Raw genomic sequence first — 21384 nt, 5'->3', positions numbered from 1 at the left:
TCCTTTATTTTAAAGTGAAGTTTTCAGCACAATCATAAAAACACAAATACTTAAGTTTTACATCAAAACCAAGCGAACTGTCCACAGTGCAGGAACAGTGCTGCAGCCCATAGCTTATACTCTGCTGTTTACTGATGACACCATGTGGAGGTGGGAGGCACTGCTCTTTCACAAAGAACAGCTTCTCAAGTCATTTCAGATTACACTCCAAAGTATCACAGTGCTTACGGTCAGACTTTCAGTGTTGTATTAAGCAAAAACACTCGTTATTCAGTATAATAAGATAAATATTCAAAGTCAGAAATGTAAAAATATTAAATATCAGTATTAAAAGAACGACAGAGTAAACAAACAAAGAAATGTTTGGATTGCAGGAAATTATTCCTATTTGCAAATGAATCTCATAATTATGTCTTTAAGTATAAGAATATCTGTTACAGATTCAGCATGTAGACAGAAGAGCTGCTGTTTGGTTATACAAACTTCCAGCATTTAAACATATAAACTGTCCAGCTTTTGTCCATGAAGGCTCTTCCAAAGTAGTTTCCATGGTTACAGGTTGGATGTCTCTCCTGGGACGGCTTTGGCATCCAGGTAGCTGATGAGCTGCTTCACCCAGGGGGCTGAAGGTCTGACACACAGCTGTCGGCCTGCCACTGTGTTCAGCCTGAAGGTTCACAGAAAGAGGAGAGTCAGAGGATGGAGGGGCAGGTTTGGTGATGGTGGTGATGTGTGTTTGTGAGGTTGTGTACTTACAGGATGGCGGGCTTGGAGCAGCGCTGGCTGGTCTTGACGTAGCTGACCACTCTTCCTTTAGGCACTTCCTGGTCATTGAAGCGGAAGCAGCACTTTTTTGGGCCAGCACCGCGCATACCTGCAAACAAACAGGAACAAGTTAACAACTGAGCCACTGACACAGCACCACATCATCTGCTTCCTGGTTTTTGTTCCGATTCAGTTTCCTGCTGGCTGGTGTGAGGTCACATCTGATACTGTATGTTTAGTTGATGACACTGTGCAACTGCTCATTTGTTCCCCTGAGTTATGAAGTGGTCAGATTTGTCATGTGACCTGTCCTCTGTTTACTGTATCTATGAAGTAATATGTTAATATTAAGTTTAATGCTGCATTAACATTAATTATTTTCATATTGCACATTAGAATGGACTCTTTATCTTAGACAAACTACTGAATGCTACAGCTTTAATGGTTCATGACTTTAGCTTCAGAAATAGAATTTCTTTCTAGTAACTCCTATGAATGAAAAAGATTGAAGAAAAGTTTCATACATTGTTTATCAAAAATAAAATCAATAGCTTGCTATTAATGGTCTATTAGTTTGTAAATAAAACAGCCAAGAATTATTGTTGCTTTGTAATAAAATTAATGATTTGTTTTTGGTTTTCTCAATTAAAAATTAAAAAAACATTTTTTATTGTTACGTATAAACGCTGAATATCATATTAATATTAATTTCAAATTGTTATTCATCACACAGTGTAAAGGTCAGATCATTAAAAGGAGCCTTACCCTCAGTCAGAGCGATGACAGCCAGCATGAGCACAACCACAGACAGAGCGAGACGAGGAGCGGCCATCCTGAAGTTTGTTTGTTGGCTTCGTGTTGCAACAGTGGATTAAAGTCTCAGCTGAGCTCTGTCGGCTTGTTCTCTGTGCTGTGTCACTGCTGTCCACCTGCTTCACATTTATACAGTTGGAAGAAGAAGCGGGGCAGACCCTGTTGGGCACCTTGGAAAGTTTGTGACGAGTCGAGTTTCACTAAAATGAGGAACTGTTTAATTTCTCTTTTTAGTATGCCTCTCTATCACACTGACACTGCAGACCTTTCATTGTTGATGCAGTGTGAAACAGTTCAATGTTTATAAAAAGGACACATATCAGTATTCAGACATGTATTTGTTCAACCCCGTGGAGTTTCCCCTATATATGGATTAATATGGACTTAGCTGCCTGCTGCGTCCTCTTTATGCTAAGAGCAGTCCCACCTTTCAGCCACTCTGCACATTTCGAGCTTTCTTAGGGTAAACTTTTATTCTGAGTCGATTCCCGTGTCTGAGTCCAGCTGTTGTGAAACTGTAACAGCAACATAAGTGATACTTGTTTTACAGTATTGGAGCGCTCTCATAGGGCAACTTTATATGAAGAAGAGCAGAAACAAATGTTCCTCAGATTTCAACCTTTTTCTCTCGATGTGGCTGAAACACAGTCTGGTGAACATCCAGACAATCAGTTAATAGAAGAAGATGAAATGGGTTGAAGATGGACTTCAGGAGATTTCAGGAGTGAAAAGTCCTGAAATCACCAAAGCATTTGCTTATAGCAGGTCATGTGACTGTGGGGGTTTCTATGTTTACCTTGTATTATTGTAGGGTCTTTATCTTATAAAATAAAGCGCTTCAAAGCAACTGTTGTTGTGATTTGGCGCTATTTAAATAAAGTTGTATTTAACTGCTTTAAACCTGCATTTCTTCTAATGACCAACAGGTGGAGCCACTCCTGTGGTTTCAGAAAGAAGTCTGCTATAAACGTCACTGTAGCTGCTTTCTTGTGTGACCTCAGTAAAAAGTTTCCTGGTGGTTTGATGGTCTCAGCTGATATTTTCAAGTCCTCCGAAATATCACATAATGTTCATTTTGTACGTTGTGGTTCCCACTAGTGTAACAAGGATCATAAAGCCAGGTGTGTTTTAGGGTGGGCTTAGCTTGTGTGGTTGATAAATGCTGAAAACTGACAAAAGTCTCAGCTTCATGCTTCACACATGCAGAACTATCACTGGGTGATGTCTGGGTGGCTGTGCCCACCTGGTGTATTTGTTTAATATACAGTCTGTGGATAAACTAGTACTAAAAACTGTCTGTGCTGAATTTTTAACATGTACAGAAAAGCAGCAGGGACAATGTGCATCACCCTCACAATGTTGTGTAACAGGTGACATTTGTCATGCACATCTGCACGCAGGCTAACTCCATCCATCACCTCTCTCTCTCTCTCTTCTTTTCACCGTCACCACTGAAAACAAGAAGAGACTGAGAGTTGATCCATGATGTAATCCCGCCCCCACCCTCAACCGGTCCGTCCCTCCTACCACACACCTCACCGCTGTCTCGCTTTCGTCATACGTGTCCTGCACCACCCTCACATACTTCTCTGCCACTGCAGACTTCCTCACACAGCACCACAGTTCATCTCTTGGCATTCAGTCATATGGTTTGTCTAGATTCACAAAGACACAGTGCAACTCCTTCTCTGTCCTTCCCATCTCCTGTACTACTGACTACTTTCTTCATGTCTCTACCTCATCACTTACTGGTGAGTCTATTATTAGAAACCTTAAGTTAGAGACGTTGTGAGCTCAATCGATTGTATTCCACATGAGTATCCAGCGTGTGGACAGGAAGCAGAGATGCAGTTGTAGATGGCTCTGCAACTTCTCTCATTCTGTCATCCTCCAACAACCCTCCCGCTCCACCACAACCACCCACACATGCAGGGCCTTGGAGTAGGGGTATGTCACCAGGGTGCAGAGGAGGCTACCCCCCCCCCCCCCCCTCTGTCCCCTTCTGGCTGCCTCTGCCTCAATTTTATCCCACAACTTAGACATTCACATTACTCACACTCTCATTACACATACATATAGGATCTTGGGGGTGGGCACGATACACGGAGTCCAAAGTACCATCAGGGTGTACACCTCACCCCTGGCGTCGTTGCCCACCTCTCAATTTTAAATACACTTAGTCATTGAGGGCTAGCAGGAGGGACTATGCGCTTACCTGCTGCTCTCTGGCAGGTAGCTCCATGCCCTCCTGGGTTTTAAATGCACCTTAGAACACACATGCATCAACACTACAATGAGCGGGTGAAGGGAGGTTTGGAGTCTTCTCTCACCCCCATTCTCTGCGGCCTGCTGGAGCGGGGGGGCTAGGAGGAGTTGGCCGTCCGACTGCGGTCTGGAGTGTGGGGCCTCCCTGCTGCTGCAGAGTCGGGGTGGTCTGCCTCTCCCCACCGCAGGGAAAAGGGTAACACCACCTGGGTCTGGGTGCAGTTCCCCCCTCCAGGGGCAAGGGTACCTAGACCCGGTTTGTAGAGTACGCTTGGGGAGTGTGATCGTGTGTACAGCGTCTCTTTATGTCTGTCTCCACGTTGGTCGAGTGTGGAGTGAGTGCATATGAGAGCATGAGGGTGGGAATGGATGTTTGTGTCTGTGTGTGCCTGTATGTCTGTGTCTATATGTCAGGTTGGGTATCAGACGCCACCTCTCTGGGGACATCTCAGGCCCTCCAAGGTTTGGAGGCCTATCTCCCCCTACCACCACTTCCCCTGCCAGTGGCGGACTCCCTCAGACATCGGTGCGTTGGTGGTTCTTTGTGTCCGGGGATGGGCGTCCAGGTACACACCGGCTCACTCCTTGGCGGCCGCTTATCAGGGCCTGGAGCCTGGGGCTCGCTCGGGCCACTTCGGAGGTGGGGTGCCCCCGGCCTCTCGGCCTGGGGCTCGGTCACTCAGGCACGGCTGGCTGCCGGTGTTCCAGATCTACTGGCGTTTAGATCAACTGGCGTTGGTCGAACAGATGTGTGGCAGTCTTGCGTTTCAGGAGCTGCTACCGACAAACCAGCAAAAAAACGCCAAATGTGTCATCTGTGACACTTGTGAGGTTGTCTCAAACACACTCCGTCAGTCTTGATGCTGTTGAACAACAAAATGTTTAAAAATGTGGCGAGTTTACCTGGTGATATCCTCATGCGCGACGCGATCGCGAAAACAGCAAACAAGTAACACCACGCCGTTGTTGTTCACAGGACAGCAAGAGTAAACGATCGGGAGACTCTTGTCGTCGTTATCGTTCCCCTCGCACGGTTTATTTCTCCGAATTCAGCGTTTTTGCTTCACAACTACAGCGTGCTGTTTACTTTGTGCACTAACATGGAGTCGAGTCAACCAGCGCCACCTCTGGCCAAGTGCCACAGCCTACAGCCAGATCAACCTGTGACACATCTGCACCACGTTTGAATTCGTGTCATGCACATTTGTACCTTTCAATTGTGTCTGTTTGTGCGTCATGCAAATAAACATTTGAAATGAATGAAATGATATCATATATTTATTATCAGCCTACATTTGTACAAAATGCCAAATGACATACACATAAGAATCACCATCCTGATATCAATACTTTTGCCCATACGAAAAATGTCGTGAACACACTAATATTTCACCAGTGTTGTAACATCACATGTCGTTAGCATAGTCTGTCTGTGTCTTCCCTCTGCAAACAAACATGTTAGAGTTGGTTGTGATATACAGTCTGCATAAGTGTGGTCAATCTAATAAACATTTATAAGGAGATGGCAGTTACTGTGAATGTACAGCAGTTACACAGTGATTAGTAATAAACAGTCAGACAATGACCCTGACAACCTCATTCAATCTTGCAGATTGCACCTTCTGTGGAAAGTGGTACCACACGGTGTGTGTGGACTTCCCCTGTGCAGAAGGCGACTACAAATGTTGTGGGTGCTAAATAAACAGAAACAAATGATCCCTGTTGTCTTTGCTTACTGATTGTTTTTAGTGTTGACAATCCACATTGCTGGCATTGCATCTTTCAACATGTTTGTGGGCAGATTTGGATGTACCAGGGGTAAGTGCAGCCACTCAGCCTCTACTCACTGTGATCATAGCAGCAGGTGCAGATGTGTCACAAGTTAATCTAGTAGTAGGCTATGGTCATGTGTTAGTGGTGGGAACAGTCATATCCACTCACTCTCACTGGCTGTTTATTACTAATCACTGTGTAACTGCTGTGAATTCACAGTAACTGCCGTCTCCTTACAAATCTTCATTAGATTAACCACACTTATACAGACTGTATATAACTCCAGCCATGTTGATGAATTGCCTATATTGGCTGGAAATATTCATTTTCAGGGAAAAGACACAGACAGACGATGCTTACAGGATGTGATGTGACAACACTAATGAAATATTGATGTGTCATATTTGTCCAAGGTGTATTTCATTGTTATGGAAAAAGAGAATATTAAAATCATGATGACCAATTGGAGTGGTGATTTCTATGACTTTGTGTATATAATTTGGAATTTTGTACAAATGTAGGCTGATAATAAATACATGACATCATTTCATTCTTTCCAAAGGTTTATTTGCATGACGCACAAACAGACACAATTGAAAGGTACAAATGTGCATGACACGAATTCAAACGTGGTGCAGATGTGTCACAGGTTGATCTGGCTGTAGGCTGTGGCACTTGGCCAGAGGTGGCGCTGGTTGACTCGACTCCATGTTAGTGCACAAAGTAAACTGCACGCTGTAGTTGTGAAGCAAAAACGCTGAATTCGGAGAAATAAACCGTGCGAGGGGAACGATAACGACGACAAGAGTCTCCCGATCGTTTACTCTTGCTGTCCTGTGAACAACATCGGCGTGGTGTTACTTGTTTGCTGTTTTCGCGATCGCGTCGCGCATGAGGATATCACCAGGTAAACTCGCCACATTTTTAAACATTTTGTTGTTCAACAGCATCAAGACTGACGGAGTGTGTTTGAGACAACCTCACAAGTGTCACAGATGACACATTTGGCGTTTTTTTGCTGGTTTGTCGGTAGCAGCTCCTGAAACGCAAGACTGCCACACATCTGTTCGACCAACGCCAGTTGATCTAAACGCCAGTAGATCTGGAACACCGGCGGAGCTCACGGGCGCGTCACTGCAACTCCCCCTGTCTTCTGCTCCGCAGCTGCTGAGTGAGCCCTCATCTGGGACTCTCCTCAGCTCTTACTGGGACAGTGGCGCGGCTGCCCCTTTGTTGGTCTTCCATGGTCTCTTGTGTTCTGGGGGCCTCTGGATGTCTGGAGTTTTGATCTCCTCCATACCTGCTTCATACCCTGGAGGGCGGGGCTGTGGCTCCCCACACTCCCTAGCAGATCGTTACATGGAGAAACCTTTGGAATGCAAGCATGCTGATCCACACAGGTATGCACACAGGTGTACACACGGGTATTCACAGACGCGGACTACAGCTTTCTTGGCTGCTGCCTCAAAGCACACTGTGCGCTGTCTATCTTGCGTGCTGCACAATATCGTTTATTACTTAGTATCTACTGATATTTACTGCTAGCTAGTTTATTGTGATGGTGCCGTTTTTTTTATTATGTTGCTCTTTGTTGTTTGCTTTCTCTTCTGTTTTTTTTCTCCATACAGGTGACCCAGGTGTTTTGGTTTTTTTTGTTGTTTGGTTTTTTTTTTTTTCTTTCTTCCCCCCCTTCTCACCGTCTCTTCTCCCCTTTGGTTTTCTTTCTCTCCCTCTCTTTCTTTCATTCTTTCTCCCTGTCCTATCCCCCAGTCATGTCTGTCCCGTTTGTAGGAACTGAAAATAAAATAAATTCATAATTATAATAAAGGTCAATCAAATGGACCAATATGGCAAGGCCATGATGATCCACTTGGTAAAATAAATCCGCTTGGCATCTTTCTTGGCCTTAAGACAACAATTCTGATGGCTAAAGATCCAAACGGAACACACAAAAAAAAAAAAAAAAAAAAAAAAAACCAACCCATCCCCATAAAGTCTGTTTCTGCTCCCAGTCCACCTAATTATAGACCCAGTTTTAACTTTCCTCTTATTTCACAAAATCTGAAGAAATCCATCAAAATGAGATCTAATCAGATGATGTCTTAGAGCACAGCAAAATCATGTTAATAATTTGGTTCATTTCCTCCACATTACAAAGGTAAGTTAAAGGATAAATGTCCTACAGGCCTTTCTGGATGGCATAGGGACAGTGAATGAGTCCAGGCTAGGCTGGACCTCTGATGGTGTTCTTGGCTTTTAAGGCTCCACCTGAGATTGATTGCACACAGTTTGGCCACCAGCTGTTTTTATGATGTGCTGGAGAGCTCTCCTGTTCAGAGACATGCAACTAATGTACCATGCTGTGATGCAGTATGATGACAGATGCTGTGGTGGACCTCTGAAAACTGACCAGCACACAGACCTGTGGTGATTAGTAGAAACGTAGCTTTTCAATTTCAATTTCATTTATTTATACAGCGCCAATTAACAACAACAGTCCCCTCAAGGTGCTTTATATTGTAAGGTAGACTCTACAATAATAGATACAGAGAAAAATGTAACAATCATGTGATCCCCTATGAGCAAGCACTTTGGCGACAGTGGGAAGGAAAAACTCCCTTTTAACAGGAAGAAACCTCCGGCAGAACCAGGCTCAGGGAGGGGCGGGGCCATCTGCTGCGACCGGTTGGGGTGAGAGAAGGAAGACAGGATAAAGACATGCTGTGGAAGAGAGACAGAGGTTAATAACAAGTACGATTCAATGCAGAGAGGTCTGTTAACACATAATGACTGAGCAAGGTGACTGAAGAAGAAATACTCAGTGCATCATGGGAATCTCCCAGCAACCTACACCTGTTGCAGCATAACTAAGGGAGGATTCTGTCATGCTCCTGGTTTGGTGACCCAGCGTTTTGTGTTTCCTTTTGGTATCATCTTATGTTTTGTGGTAATTCTTATTTTGTATTTGGGCTTAGGGTTTGGTTCTTGTGTTTAGTGCTTTAGTGTTCTCCCTTCTGTGCTTTGTTCGTGTCCCTGAGTTTGTCTTTGTGAATTTCTGTTTTACTTTGAAGGTCTGGGTCTCTTATCACTGTGTCAGTTTGTGTCTTCCTGTCATCCTGTGAATTAGGATCAGCTGTGCTCCACTCCTGTGTGTCATTACCTGATTACCTTGTTTGTATTTATAGTGTATGCCTGCTTGTGTTCCTCGTCGGTTCGTCTGTGTTATTCTGCGTCTCTCTGCTCCACATTCTTCTCTCCATTTCCAGCTCTCCATCCCCTGCCTACTGCCTTGTGTCTTTCCCTGCGTGTGACTTTGTCAGTTATGGTTTTGTGTTTTGTTATTATGAGTTTTCCCCAGTTTAGGTTTATGTTCAGTTCTGCCCTCACCTTTCTTATTGTGCACTGTAAATAAACCCACTCGCACCTCCGCCACTGTCTGCAACATGGGTCCTCATTCACTCCATCACACAACTGCTGCCCCAGCCGTGACAGATTCAGGGTCACCTGGTCCAGACCTGACTATATGCTTTAGAAAAAAGGAAAGTTTGAAGCCTGATCTTAAAAGTAGAGATAGTGTCTGTCTCCTGAATCCAAACTGGAAGCTGGTTCCACAGAAGAGGGACCTGAAAACTGAAGGCTCTGCCTCCCATTCTACTTTTAAATACTCTAGGAACAACAAGTAAGCCTGCAGTGCGAGAGCGAAGTGCTCTAATAGGGTGATATGGTACTACAAGGTCATTAAGATAAGATGGAGCCTGATTATTTAAGACCTTGTATGTGAGGAGCAGGATTTTGAATTCTGGTTGTAACAGGGAGCCAATGAAGGAGAAATCTGCTCTCTCTTTCTAGTCCCTGTCAGGACTCTTGCTGCAGCATTTTGGATTAACTGAAGGTTTTTCAGGGAGTTTTTAGGACTTCCTGATGATAATGAATTGCAGTAGTCCAGCCTGGAAGTAATAAATGCATGAAGTAGTTTTTCAGCGTCACTCTGAGACAGGATATTTCTAATTTTAGAGATGTTTCAAAAATGGAAGAAAGCAGTCTTACATATTTGTTTAATTTGTGCATTGAAGGACATGTCCTGGTCAAAAATGACTCCAAGGTTCTTGGCTTTGCTTTGTGTAATCTAACAAACAGCAACATGTTTAAAACTGAGTTTAAAAATTTTCTGAATCACAGGCAAGCAAGGATTTGCTTAAGTGTCATTTCCTGTTTGTTTTTTTTTAAAGTGAAGGTTGAACTCTACACCTGCAAAGGACATCAGTAGTTGTTTCATTGTCTGTTTATGTGACACGAGCTGTTACACTCTGTAAGAAGACTCACAATGACAAAGTTTCACTGATCCTTTATCCTTTATTTTAAAGTGAAGTTTTCAGCACAATCATAAAAACACAAATACTTAAGTTTTACATCAAAACCAAGCGAACTGTCCACAGTGCAGGAACAGTGCTGCAGCCCATAGCTTATACTCTGCTGTTTACTGATGACACCATGTGGAGGTGGGAGGCACTGCTCTTTCACAAAGAACAGCTTCTCAAGTCATTTCAGATTACACTCCAAAGTATCACAGTGCTTACAGTCAGACTTTCAGTGTTGTATTAAGCAAAAACACTCGTTATTCAGTATAATAAGATAAATATTCAAAGTCAGAAATGTAAAAATATTAAATATCAGTATTAAAAGAACGACAGAGTAAACAAACAAAGAAATGTTTGGATTGCAGGAAATTATTCCTATTTGCAAATGAATCTCATAATTATGTCTTTAAGTATAAGAATATCTGATACAGATTCAGCATGTAGACAGAAGAGCTGCTGTTTGGTTATACAAACTTCCAGCATTTAAACATATAAACTGTCCAGCTTTTGTCCATGAAGGCTCTTCCAAAGTAGTTTCCATGGTTACAGGTTGGATGTCTGTCCTGGGACGGCTTTGGCATCCAGGTAGCTGATGAGCTGCTTCACCCAGGGGGCTGAAGGTCTGACACACAGCTGTCGGCCTGCCACTGTGTTCAGCCTGAAGGTTCACAGAAAGAGGAGAGTCAGAGGATGGAGGGGCAGGTTTGGTGATGGTGGTGATGTGTGTTTGTGAGGTTGTGTACTTACAGGATGGCGGGCTTGGAGCAGCGCTGGCTGGTCTTGACGTAGCTGACCACTCTTCCTTTAGGCACTTCCTGGTCATTGAAGCGGAAGCAGCACTTTTTTGGGCCAGCACCGCGCATACCTGCAAACAAACAGGAACAAGTTAACAACTGAGCCACTGACACAGCACCACATCATCTGCTTCCTGGTTTTTGTTCCGATTCAGTTTCCTGCTGGCTGGTGTGAGGTCACATCTGATACTGTATGTTTAGTTGATGACACTGTGCAACTGCTCATTTGTTCCCCTGAGTTATGAAGTGGTCAGATTTGTCATGTGACCTGTCCTCTGTTTACTGTATCTATGAAGTAATATGTTAATATTAAGTTTAATGCTGCATTAACATTAATTATTTTCATATTGCACATTAGAATGGACTCTTTATCTTAGACAAACTACTGAATGCTACAGCTTTAATGGTTCATGACTTTAGCTTCAGAAATAGAATTTCTTTCTAGTAACTCCTATGAATGAAAAAGATTGAAGAAAAGTTTCATACATTGTTTATCAAAAATAAAATCAATAGCTTGCTATTAATGGTCTATTAGTTTGTAAATAAAACAGCCAAGAATTATTGTTGCTTTGTAATAAAATTAATGATTTGAGTGATTTGTTTTTGGTTTTCTCAATTAAAAATTAAAAAAACATTTTTTATTGTTACGTATAAACGCTGAATATCATATTAATATTAATTTCAAATTGTTATTCATCACACAGTGTAAAGGTCAGATCATTAAAACGAGCCTTACCCTCAGTCAGAGCGATGACAGCCAGCATGAGCACAACCACAGACAGAGCGAGACGAGGAGCGGCCATCCTGAAGTTTGTTTGTTGGCTTCGTGTTGCAACAGTGGATTAAAGTCTCAGCTGAGCTCTGTCGGCTTGTTCTCTGTGCTGTGTCACTGCTGTCCACCTGCTTCACATTTATACAGTTGGAAGAAGAAGCGGGGCAGACCCTGTTGTGCATCTTGGAAAGTTTGTGACGAGTCGAGTTTCACTAAAACAGGGAACTGTTCAGTTTCCCTTTTCACTACGCCTCTCTCAAATGGGACCTCTGGTCTGTCCAACTTCCTATGTGCTTTCTATTCTGACACCACAGACCTTTCATTGTTGATACAGTGTGAAACAGTTAAGTGTCTTTATATCAGACATATGAGTTTTCAGACAAAACAAAGGTGCCAAAGGTCAGTTTAATAAGTTGTACTTACTGCAGCTTCTCATGAATCCTCTCAATCTCCAAGATTGTGTTAAACAATCTGGTTAAAAAGTCCACTGCCCTCTCTTTAATCAGTCTCCATATCTCCACAGTAATGTCATCTGCACCAACCTCCTTTCCACTCTTCATTCTCTTCACAGCTGCCGGCATTTCCTTCTTACTGATCCTCTTTACCTTCTGAATAACTAACGGTTATTCATCTTTCTACTTCGCTCTACCTCATTTTCTTCTTTTTTCACCCTCAAAGTACTCCTTCCTTCTTCTCAGCACCCCTCTTCACCTATCAGTACATTTCCATCTCTTTCCTTCATCACCCTAATCTGCTGCACATCCTTTCCAGATTGGCCTCTCTGCCTAGCCAGTCGATAGTCCTTCTTTCCTTCTCTAGTTATAAAAAGGGAAATAAAAATCAGTTTTTATTAATGAGTCAGTTTGTATCTTTCATAAAACAGTACTGGAGCTTGTAATTTTTTTCCGGCCCCCCGCACAGTCAGACAAGGAGTGCGTATTCTCCATAAATTGCTGGCTGTCTGTCCAGAAAGCGACTTTGGCTTCACAGAAAATTGTGAAACTTTCTAGGGAACCTCTGCTATTATTAGGAGAGACGTCATCCATCTCACTGTAGATGGAGCAGCTCTTATTTTGAGAAAAATGAGTGCTTTTATTAAGCACCCCAAAACGTGACTATCCAGAGATGCAACCAGGAAGCAGAGCTGGAATCTTACACGCCTCTCTGCAGTGTCCCACCTCCTGTTATTCCCCCAACACCCCATCCACATATAGACTGTCTGCTCAGAATCCACCAAAAAATCCCAGCTAACTGTCAGTCCTCAACGCACAGGCAGAGGAGGAGGAGAGGCAGTAATCTTTCATTTTAGCCTATTAATCAACCAAAGACAGACAGACAGTTTTAATTCATTTGAAAGCCTGACTCTGACCTTTGTCCACCCTTCCTGAAAAACTCAAAAAAACATTTTTTGTTGTAATAATCTACCATCCCTCTAGCTCTTACTCAGAGTTACTCTCTGATTTCTCCGCATTTTACCCGTGTTACCACTCAGTTATGATCAAATAAATAGTGCAGGTTATTTTAATATCTGTGTAGATGTTGAAAACGACAATTTCAAAACCTCATTTAACTTTTTATTAGACTCAATTGGCTTTTCTTAAACTGGAAATGATCCCACACTCTGGATCATATCCTCACATATGGCATAGAAACTGCACATTTAACAGTGTTTCCTGAAATCATTTTTGATAACACATAATTTAAAAACAATGGACTACACAGCAGTGTACAATCAATTGCATTACACTAGATGTCTGTATATTAGAAACATCTTGTCTCAGAATGATGCTGAAAAACGAATATGTATATATTTGTGATATGCTGACCCCGGCTAGACAGATTTGGTAATAGTTTATAATACGTCCCATGCCTAAGGACGTAATTCTCCAAAAGTAATTCAAGGAAATCATTACACTGTAAGTCATTTTAAATAGTGTGCATTTTCATTGTAATTTTGCAGAAAACAAACAATATTTCCCCATCATTCAGTGTAAAACAGAAGCACAGCAATAATCATTTTGATGTGATACAACACCTTATAGCAGTGTTTCCGAACCTTTTGGAGCCACAGCAGATATTTCACATTAGAAAAATCACACAGCACACCACCAAACAAAAATGTCACAAAAAGCATTTTGATCATCAGTATAACTTTTTTGCTTTCTTCTCACCACTACTCGTGCTAGGGTCTTCATCTGGGCCGGAATTTCTCCTGAACCCAGGTCAGACTGACTACTTTTTTTCTTTTCAAATATTTATCTATTGCTATGAGGCATTGCGCTGTCTCTCTCGCAGCCTGACTATTATGTAATTTCTTTTTCGTCTTCTTCAGTTTTACTGGAAAAAGTTTTACTTTGCTACCAATTTAATTAGAGCACGTGGCTGTACTGCCCTCTAGTGGACGAGAATGTATTTTTTCTGCCCATTACACACGCTTAGAATTTTAAACTCAGTTTTAAACATGTTGCTGAGTTTGTTAAATGACACAAAGCAAAGCCAAGAACCTTGAAGTCATTTTTGATCAGGACATGTCCTTCAACGCACATATTAAACAAATATGTAAGACTGCTTTCTTCCATTTTTGAAACATCTCTAAAATTAGAAATATCCTGTCTCAGAGTGATGCTGAAAAACTACTTCATGCATTTATTACTTCCAGGCTGGACGACTGTAATTCATTATTATCAGGATGTCCAAAAAACTCCCTTAAAAACCTTCAGTTAATCCAAAATGCTGCAGCAAGAGTCCTGACAGGGACTAGAAAGAGAGAGCAGATTTCCCCTTCATTGGCTTCCTGTTACAACCAGAATTCAAAATCCTGCTCCTCACATACAAGGTCTTAAATAATCAGGCCCCATCTTATCTTAATGACCTTGTAGTACCATATCACCCTATTAGAGCACTTCACTCTCACACGGCAGGCCTACTTGTTGTTCCTAGAGTATTTAAAAGTAGAATGGGAGGCAGAGCCTTCAGTTTTCAGGCCCCTCTTCTGTGGAACCAGCTTCCAGTTTGGATTCAGGAGACAGACACTATCTCTACTTTTAAGATTAGGTTTGAAAGGGAGTTTTTCCTTCCCACTGTCGCCAAAGTGCTTGCTCATAGGGGATCACATGATTGTTACATTTTTCTCTGTATCTATTATTGTAGAGTCTGCCTTACAATATAAAGCACCTTGAGGGGACTGTTGTTGTTAATTGGCGCTGTATAAATAAAAGAAATTGAAATTGAAAAGCTACGTTTCTACTAATCACCACAGGTCTGTGTGCTGGTCAGTTTTCAGAGGTCCACCACAGCATCTGTCATCATACTGCATCACAGCATGGTACATTAGTTGCATGTCTCTGAACAGGAGAGCTCTCCAGCACATCGTAAAAACAGCTGGTGGCCAAACTGTGTGCAATCAATCTCAGGTGGAGCCTTAAAAGCCAAGAACACCATCAGAGGTCCAGCCTAGCCTGGACTCATTCACTGTCCCTATGCCATCCAGAAAGGCCTGTAGGACATTTATCCTTTAACTTACCTTTGTAATGTGGAGGAAATGAACCAAATTATTAACATGATTTTGCTGTGCTCTAAGACATCATCTGATTAGATCTCATTTTGATGGATTTCTTCAGATTTTGTGAAATAAGAGGAAAGTTAAAACTGGGTCTATAATTAGGTGGACTGAGAGCAGACACAGACTTTATGGGGATGGGTTGTTGGAGGATGACAGAAGGAGAGAAGTTGCAGAGCCATCTACAACTGCATCTCTGCTTCCTGTCCAAACGCTGGATACTCATGTGGAATACAATCGATTGAGCTCACAACGTCTCTAACTTAAGGTTTCTAATAATAGAATCACCAGTAAGTGATGAGGTAGAGACATGAAGAAAGTAGTCAGTAGTACAGGAGATGAGAAGGACAGAGAAGGAGTTGCACTGTGTCTTTGTGAATCTAGACAAACCATATGACTGAATGCCAAGAGATGAACTGTGGTGCTGTGTGAGGAAGTCTGCAGTGGCAGAGAAGTATGTGAGGGTGGAGCAGGACATGTATGACGAAAGCAAGAGAGTGGTGAGGTGTGTGGTAGGAGGGACGGACCGGTTGAGGGTGGGGGCGGGATTACATCATGGATCAACTCTGAGCCTCTTCTTGTTTTCAGTGGTGACGGTGAAAAGAAGAGAGAGAGAGAGGTGATGGATGGAGTTAGCCTGCGTGCAGATGTGCATGACAAATGTCACCTGTTACACAACATTGTGAGGGTGATGCACATTGTCCCTGCTGCTTTTCTGTACATGTTAAAAATTCAGCACAGACAGTTTTTAGTACTAGTTTATCCACAGACTGTATATTAAACAAATACACCAGGTGGGCACAGCCACCCAGATATCACCCAGTGATAGTTCTGCATGTGTGAAGCATGAAGCTGAGACTTTTGTCAGTTTTCAGCATTTATCAACCACACAAGCTAAGCCCACCCTAAAACACACCTGGCTTTATGATCCTTGTTACACTAGTGGGAACCACAACGTACAAAATGAACATTATGTGATATTTCGGAGGACTTGAAAATATCAGCTGAGACCATCAAACCACCAGGAAACTTTTTACTGAGGTCACACAACAAAGCAGCTACAGTGACGTTTATAGCAGACTTCTTTCTGAAACCACAGGAGTGGCTCCACCTGTTGGTCATTAGAAGAAATGCAGGTTTAAAGCAGTTAAATACAACTTTATTTATATAGCGCCAAATCACAACAACAGTTGTTTCGAAGCGCTTTATTTTATAAGATAAAGACCCTACAATAATACAAGGTAAACACAGAAACCCCCACAGTCACATGACCTGCTATGAGCAAATGCTTTGGTGATTTCAGGACTTTTCACTCCTGAAATCTCCTGAAGTCCATCTTCAACCCATTTCATCTTCTTCTATTAACTGATTGTCTGGATGTTCACCAGACTGTGTTTCAGCCACATCGAGAGAAAAAGGTTGAAATCTGAGGAACATTTGTTTCTGCTCTTCTTCATATAAAGTTGCCCTATGAGAGCGCTCCAATACTGTAAAACAAGTATCACTTATGTTGCTGTTACAGTTTCACAACAGCTGGACTCAGACACGGGAATCGACTCAGAATAAAAGTTTACCCTAAGAAAGCTCGAAATGTGCAGAGTGGCTGAAAGGTGGGACTGCTCTTAGCATAAAGAGGACGCAGCAGGCAGCTAAGTCCATATTAATCCATATATAGGGGAAACTCCACGGGGTTGAACAAATACATGTCTGAATACTGATATGTCCTATATAGACACTTAACTGTTTCACACTGCATCAGCAATGAAAGGTCTGTGGTGTCAGAATAGAAAGCACATAGGAAGTTGGACAGACCAGAGAGATCTACTTTGGTCCCATTTGAGAGAGGCGTAGTGAAAAGGGAAACTGAACAGTTCCCTGTTTTAGTGAAACTCGACACGTCACAAATTTTTCCAAGGTGCCCAACAGGGTCTGCCCCGCTTCTTCTTCCAACTGTATAAATGTGAAGCAGGTGGACAGCAGTGACACAGCACAGAGAACAAGCCGACAGAGCTCAGCTGAGACTTTAATCCACTGTTGCAACACGAAGCCAACAAACAAACTTCAGGATGGCCGCTCCTCGTCTCGCTCTGTCTGTGGTTGTGCTCATGCTGGCTGTCATCGCTCTGACTGAGGGTAAGGCTCGTTTTAATGATCTGACCTTTACACTGTGTGATGAATAACAATTTCTTTCTCCTTTAAATGTAATATTAATTCATATTCAACGTATATATAAAACAAACAAAAAACAAAATAAAGCACACACAAGTCTCAGGACATTCAAATGTGCAATGTGAAAATAATAACTCAAAGTGATGATTATATATCTAAATGTTGGCAATGACTAGACAATAATTTCTAATGAAAACAGCAGAGCTGAACAAATCTGAAAGTAAAATAATTAATGTTAATGCAGCATTAAACTTAATATTAACATATTACTTCATAGATACAGTAAACAGAGGACAGGTCACATGACAAATCTGACCACTTCATAACTCAGGGGAACAAATGAGCAGTTGCACAGTGTCATCAACTAAACATACAGTATCAGATGTGACCTCACACCAGCCAGCAGGAAACTGAATCGGAACAAAAACCAGGAAGCAGATGATGTGGTGCTGTGTCAGTGGCTCAGTTGTTAACTTGTTCCTGTTTGTTTGCAGGTATGCGCGGTGCTGGCCCAAAAAAGTGCTGCTTCCGCTTCAATGACCAGGAAGTGCCTAAAGGAAGAGTGGTCAGCTACGTCAAGACCAGCCAGCGCTGCTCCAAGCCCGCCATCCTGTAAGTACACAACCTCACAAACACACATCACCACCATCACCAAACCTGCCCCTCCATCCTCTGACTCTCCTCTTTCTGTGAACCTTCAGGCTGAACACAGTGGCAGGCCGACAGCTGTGTGTCAGACCTTCAGCCCCCTGGGTGAAGCAGCTCATCAGCTACCTGGATGCCAAAGCCGTCCCAGGACAGACATCCAACCTGTAACCATGGAAACTACTGTGGAAGAGCCTTCATGGACAAAAGCTGGACAGTTTATATGTTTAAATGCTGGAAGTTTGTATAACCAAACAGCAGCTCTTCTGTCTACATGCTGAATCTGTATCAGATATTCTTATACTTAAAGACATAATTATGAGATTCATTTGCAAATAGGAATAATTTCCTGCAATCCAAACATTTCTTTGTTTGTTTACTCTGTCGTTCTTTTAATACTGATATTTAATATTTTTACATTTCTGACTTTGAATATTTATCTTATTATACTGAATAACGAGTGTTTTTGCTTAATACAACACTGAAAGTCTGACCGTAAGCACTGTGATACTTTGGAGTGTAATCGGAAATGACTTGAGAAGCTGTTCTTTGTGAAAGAGCAGTGCCTCCCACCTCCACATGGTGTCATCAGTAAACAGCAGAGTATAAGCTATGGGCTGCAGCACTGTTCCTGCACTGTGGACAGTTCGCTTGGTTTTGATGTAAAACTTAAGTATTTGTGTTTTTATGATTGTGCTGAAAACTTCACTTTAAAATAAAGGATAAAGGATCAGTGAAACTTTGTCATTGTGTGTCTTCTTACAGAGTGTAACAGCTCGTGTCACATAAACAGACAATGAAACAACTACTGATGTCCTTTGCAGGTGTAGAGTTCAACCTTCACTTTAAAAAAAAACAAACAGGAAATGACACTTAAGCAAATCCTTGCTTGCCTGTGATTCAGAAAATTTTTAAACTCAGTTTTAAACATGTTGCTGTTTGTTAGATTACACAAAGCAAAGCCAAGAACCTTGGAGTCATTTTTGACCAGGACACGTCCTTCAATGCTCAAATTAAACAAATATGTAAGACTGCTTTCTTCCATTTTTGAAACATCTCTAAAATTAGAAATATCCTGTCTCAGAGTGACGCTGAAAAGCTACTTCATGCATTTATTACTTCCAGGCTGGACGACTGCAATTCATTATCATCAGGAAGTCCTAAAAACTCCCTGAAAAACCTTCAGTTAATCCAAAATGCTGCAGCAAGAGTCCTGACAGGGACTAGAAAGAGAGAGCAGATTTCTCCTGTTTTGGCTTCCCTTCATTGGCTTCCTGTTACAACCAGAATTCAAAATCCTGCTCCTCACATACAAGGTCTTAAATAATCAGGCCCCATCTTATCTTAATGACCTTGTAGTACCATATCACCCTATTAGAGCACTTCGCTCTCGCTCTGCAGGCTTACTTGTTGTTCCTAGAGCATTTAAAAGTAGAATGGGAGGCAGAGCCTTCAGTTTTCAGGCCCCTCTTCTGTGGAACCAGCTTCCAGTTTGGATTCAGGAGACAGACACTATCTCTACTTTTAAGATTAGGCTTAAAACTTTCCTTTTTTCTAAATCATATAGTCAGGTCTGGACCAGGTGACCCTGAATCTGTCACGGCTGGGGCAGCAGTTGTGTGATGGAGTGAATGAGGACCCATGTTGCAGACAGTGGCGGAGGTGCGAGTGGGTTTATTTACAGTGCACAATAAGAAAGGTGAGGGCAGAACTGAACATAAACCTAAACTGGGGAAAACTCATAATAACAAAACACAAAACCATAACTGACAAAGTCACACGCAGGGAAAGACACAAGGCAGTAGGCAGGGGATGGAGAGCTGGAAATGGAGAGAAGAATGTGGAGCAGAGAGACGCAGAATAACACAGACGAACCGACGAGGAACACAAGCAGGCATACACTATAAATACAAACAAGGTAATCAGGTAATGACACACAGGAGTGGAGCACAGCTGATCCTAATTCACAGGATGACAGGAAGACACAAACTGACACAGTGATAAGAGACCCAGACCTTCAAAGTAAAACAGAAATTCACAAAGACAAACTCAGGGACACGAACAAAGCACAGAAGGGAGAACACTAAAGCACTAAACACAAGAACCAAACCCTAAGCCCAAATACAAAATAAGAATTACCACAAAACATAAGATGATACCAAAAGGAAACACAAAACGCTGGGTCACCAAACCAGGAGCATGACAGAATCCTCCCTTAGTTATGCTGCAACAGGTGTAGGTTGCTGGGAGATTCCCATGATGCACTGAGTATTTCTTCTTCAGTCACCTTGCTCAGTCATTATGTGTTAACAGACCTCTCTGCATTGAATCGTACTTGTTATTAACCTCTGTCTCTCTTCCACAGCATGTCTTTATCCTGTCTTCCTTCTCTCACCCCAACCGGTCGCAGCAGATGGCCCCGCCCCTCCCTGAGCCTGGTTCTGCCGGAGGTTTCTTCCTGTTAAAAGGGAGTTTTTCCTTCCCACTGTCGCCAAAGTGCTTGCTCATAGGGGGTCATACGTTTGTTAATTTTTTCTCTGTATCTATTATTGTAGAGTCTACCTTACAATATAAAGCACCTTGAGGGGACTGTTGTTGTTAATTGGCGCTGTATAAATAAATGAAATTGAAATTGAAAAGCTACGTTTCTACTAATCACCACAGGTCTGTGTGCTGGTCAGTTTTCAGAGGTCCACCACAGCATCTGTCATCATACTGCATCACAGCATGGTACATTAGTTGCATGTCTCTGAACAGGAGAGCTCTCCAGCACATCATAAAAACAGCTGGTGGCCAAACTGTGTGCAATCAATCTCAGGTGGAGCCTTAAAAGCCAAGAACACCATCAGAGGTCCAGCCTAGCCTGGACTCATTCACTGTCCCTATGCCATCCAGAAAGGCCTGTAGGACATTTATCCTTTAACTTACCTTTGTAATGTGGAGGAAATGAACCAAATTATTAACATGATTTTGCTGTGCTCTAAGACATCATCTGATTAGATCTCATTTTGATGGATTGGTGATAAGTGTTCCAAGCAGGTCCTTGGACGACTCAAGCAGGTGGTTTTAGCTACAAAAAGCTTTTACGCTGCCGATAATAGCAAAATGGTTAATGCTGCATGTCTTCATCATGAATAATCCTGTTAAAAATCTCTTTTCCAGCATCCTTTTAAAACTTTTGGGACATTTCTTCAGATTTTGTGAAATAAGAGGAAGGTTAAAACTGGGTCTATAATTAGGTGGACTGAGAGCAGACACAGACTTTATGGGGATGGGTTGGATTTTTTTTTTTGGTTTTTTTTTTTTTTTTGTGTCCCGTTTGGATCTTTAGCCATCAGAATTGTTGTCTTAAGGCCAAGAAAGATGCCAAGCGGATTTATTTTACCAAGTGGATCATCATGGCCTTGCCATATTGGTCCATTTGATTGACCTTTATTATAATTATGAATTTATTTTATTTTCAGTTCCTAC

The 21384-nt window shown here is 42.2% G+C and overlaps 3 protein-coding genes across 3 annotated transcripts; 1 reads left to right on the top strand and 2 right to left on the bottom strand.

Moving 5' to 3' along the window:
- On the bottom strand, window positions 1-1683 carry LOC147326659 (monocyte chemotactic protein 1B-like). Its single transcript, XM_086302650.1, has 3 exons — window positions 1531-1683; window positions 757-874; window positions 1-667 (listed from the first exon to the last, which is right to left on the bottom strand). Exons 1-3 carry the CDS (start codon window positions 1595-1597, stop codon window positions 553-555), a joined length of 300 nt encoding a protein of 99 aa, XP_086158776.1. The 5' UTR covers window positions 1598-1683; the 3' UTR covers window positions 1-552.
- An 8275-nt stretch (window positions 1684-9958) lies between these two features.
- Window positions 9959-11673, bottom strand: LOC147326658 (monocyte chemotactic protein 1B-like). Its single transcript, XM_086302649.1, has 3 exons — window positions 11505-11673; window positions 10722-10839; window positions 9959-10632 (listed from the first exon to the last, which is right to left on the bottom strand). Exons 1-3 carry the CDS (start codon window positions 11569-11571, stop codon window positions 10518-10520), a joined length of 300 nt encoding a protein of 99 aa, XP_086158775.1. The 5' UTR covers window positions 11572-11673; the 3' UTR covers window positions 9959-10517.
- A 5397-nt stretch (window positions 11674-17070) lies between these two features.
- Window positions 17071-18630, top strand: LOC147326657 (monocyte chemotactic protein 1B-like). Its single transcript, XM_086302648.1, has 3 exons — window positions 17071-17232; window positions 17763-17880; window positions 17970-18630. The coding sequence occupies exons 1-3, from the start codon at window positions 17166-17168 to the stop codon at window positions 18082-18084; spliced, it is 300 nt and encodes a 99-aa protein (XP_086158774.1). The 5' UTR covers window positions 17071-17165; the 3' UTR covers window positions 18085-18630.
- Window positions 18631-21384: the final 2754 nt, after the last annotated feature.

This window comes from Aulonocara sp. 'chitande type north' Nkhata Bay, linkage group LG7, assembly GCF_057382095.1.
Source record: "Aulonocara sp. 'chitande type north' Nkhata Bay isolate Kocher_YH1m ecotype deep benthic linkage group LG7, A_spYH_male_GT1.1, whole genome shotgun sequence".
NCBI lineage: Eukaryota > Metazoa > Chordata > Actinopteri > Cichliformes > Cichlidae > Aulonocara > Aulonocara sp. 'chitande type north' Nkhata Bay.
The sequence above is the reverse complement of the archived record's forward strand: the minus strand, read 5'-3'. Positions and strand labels throughout refer to the sequence as shown.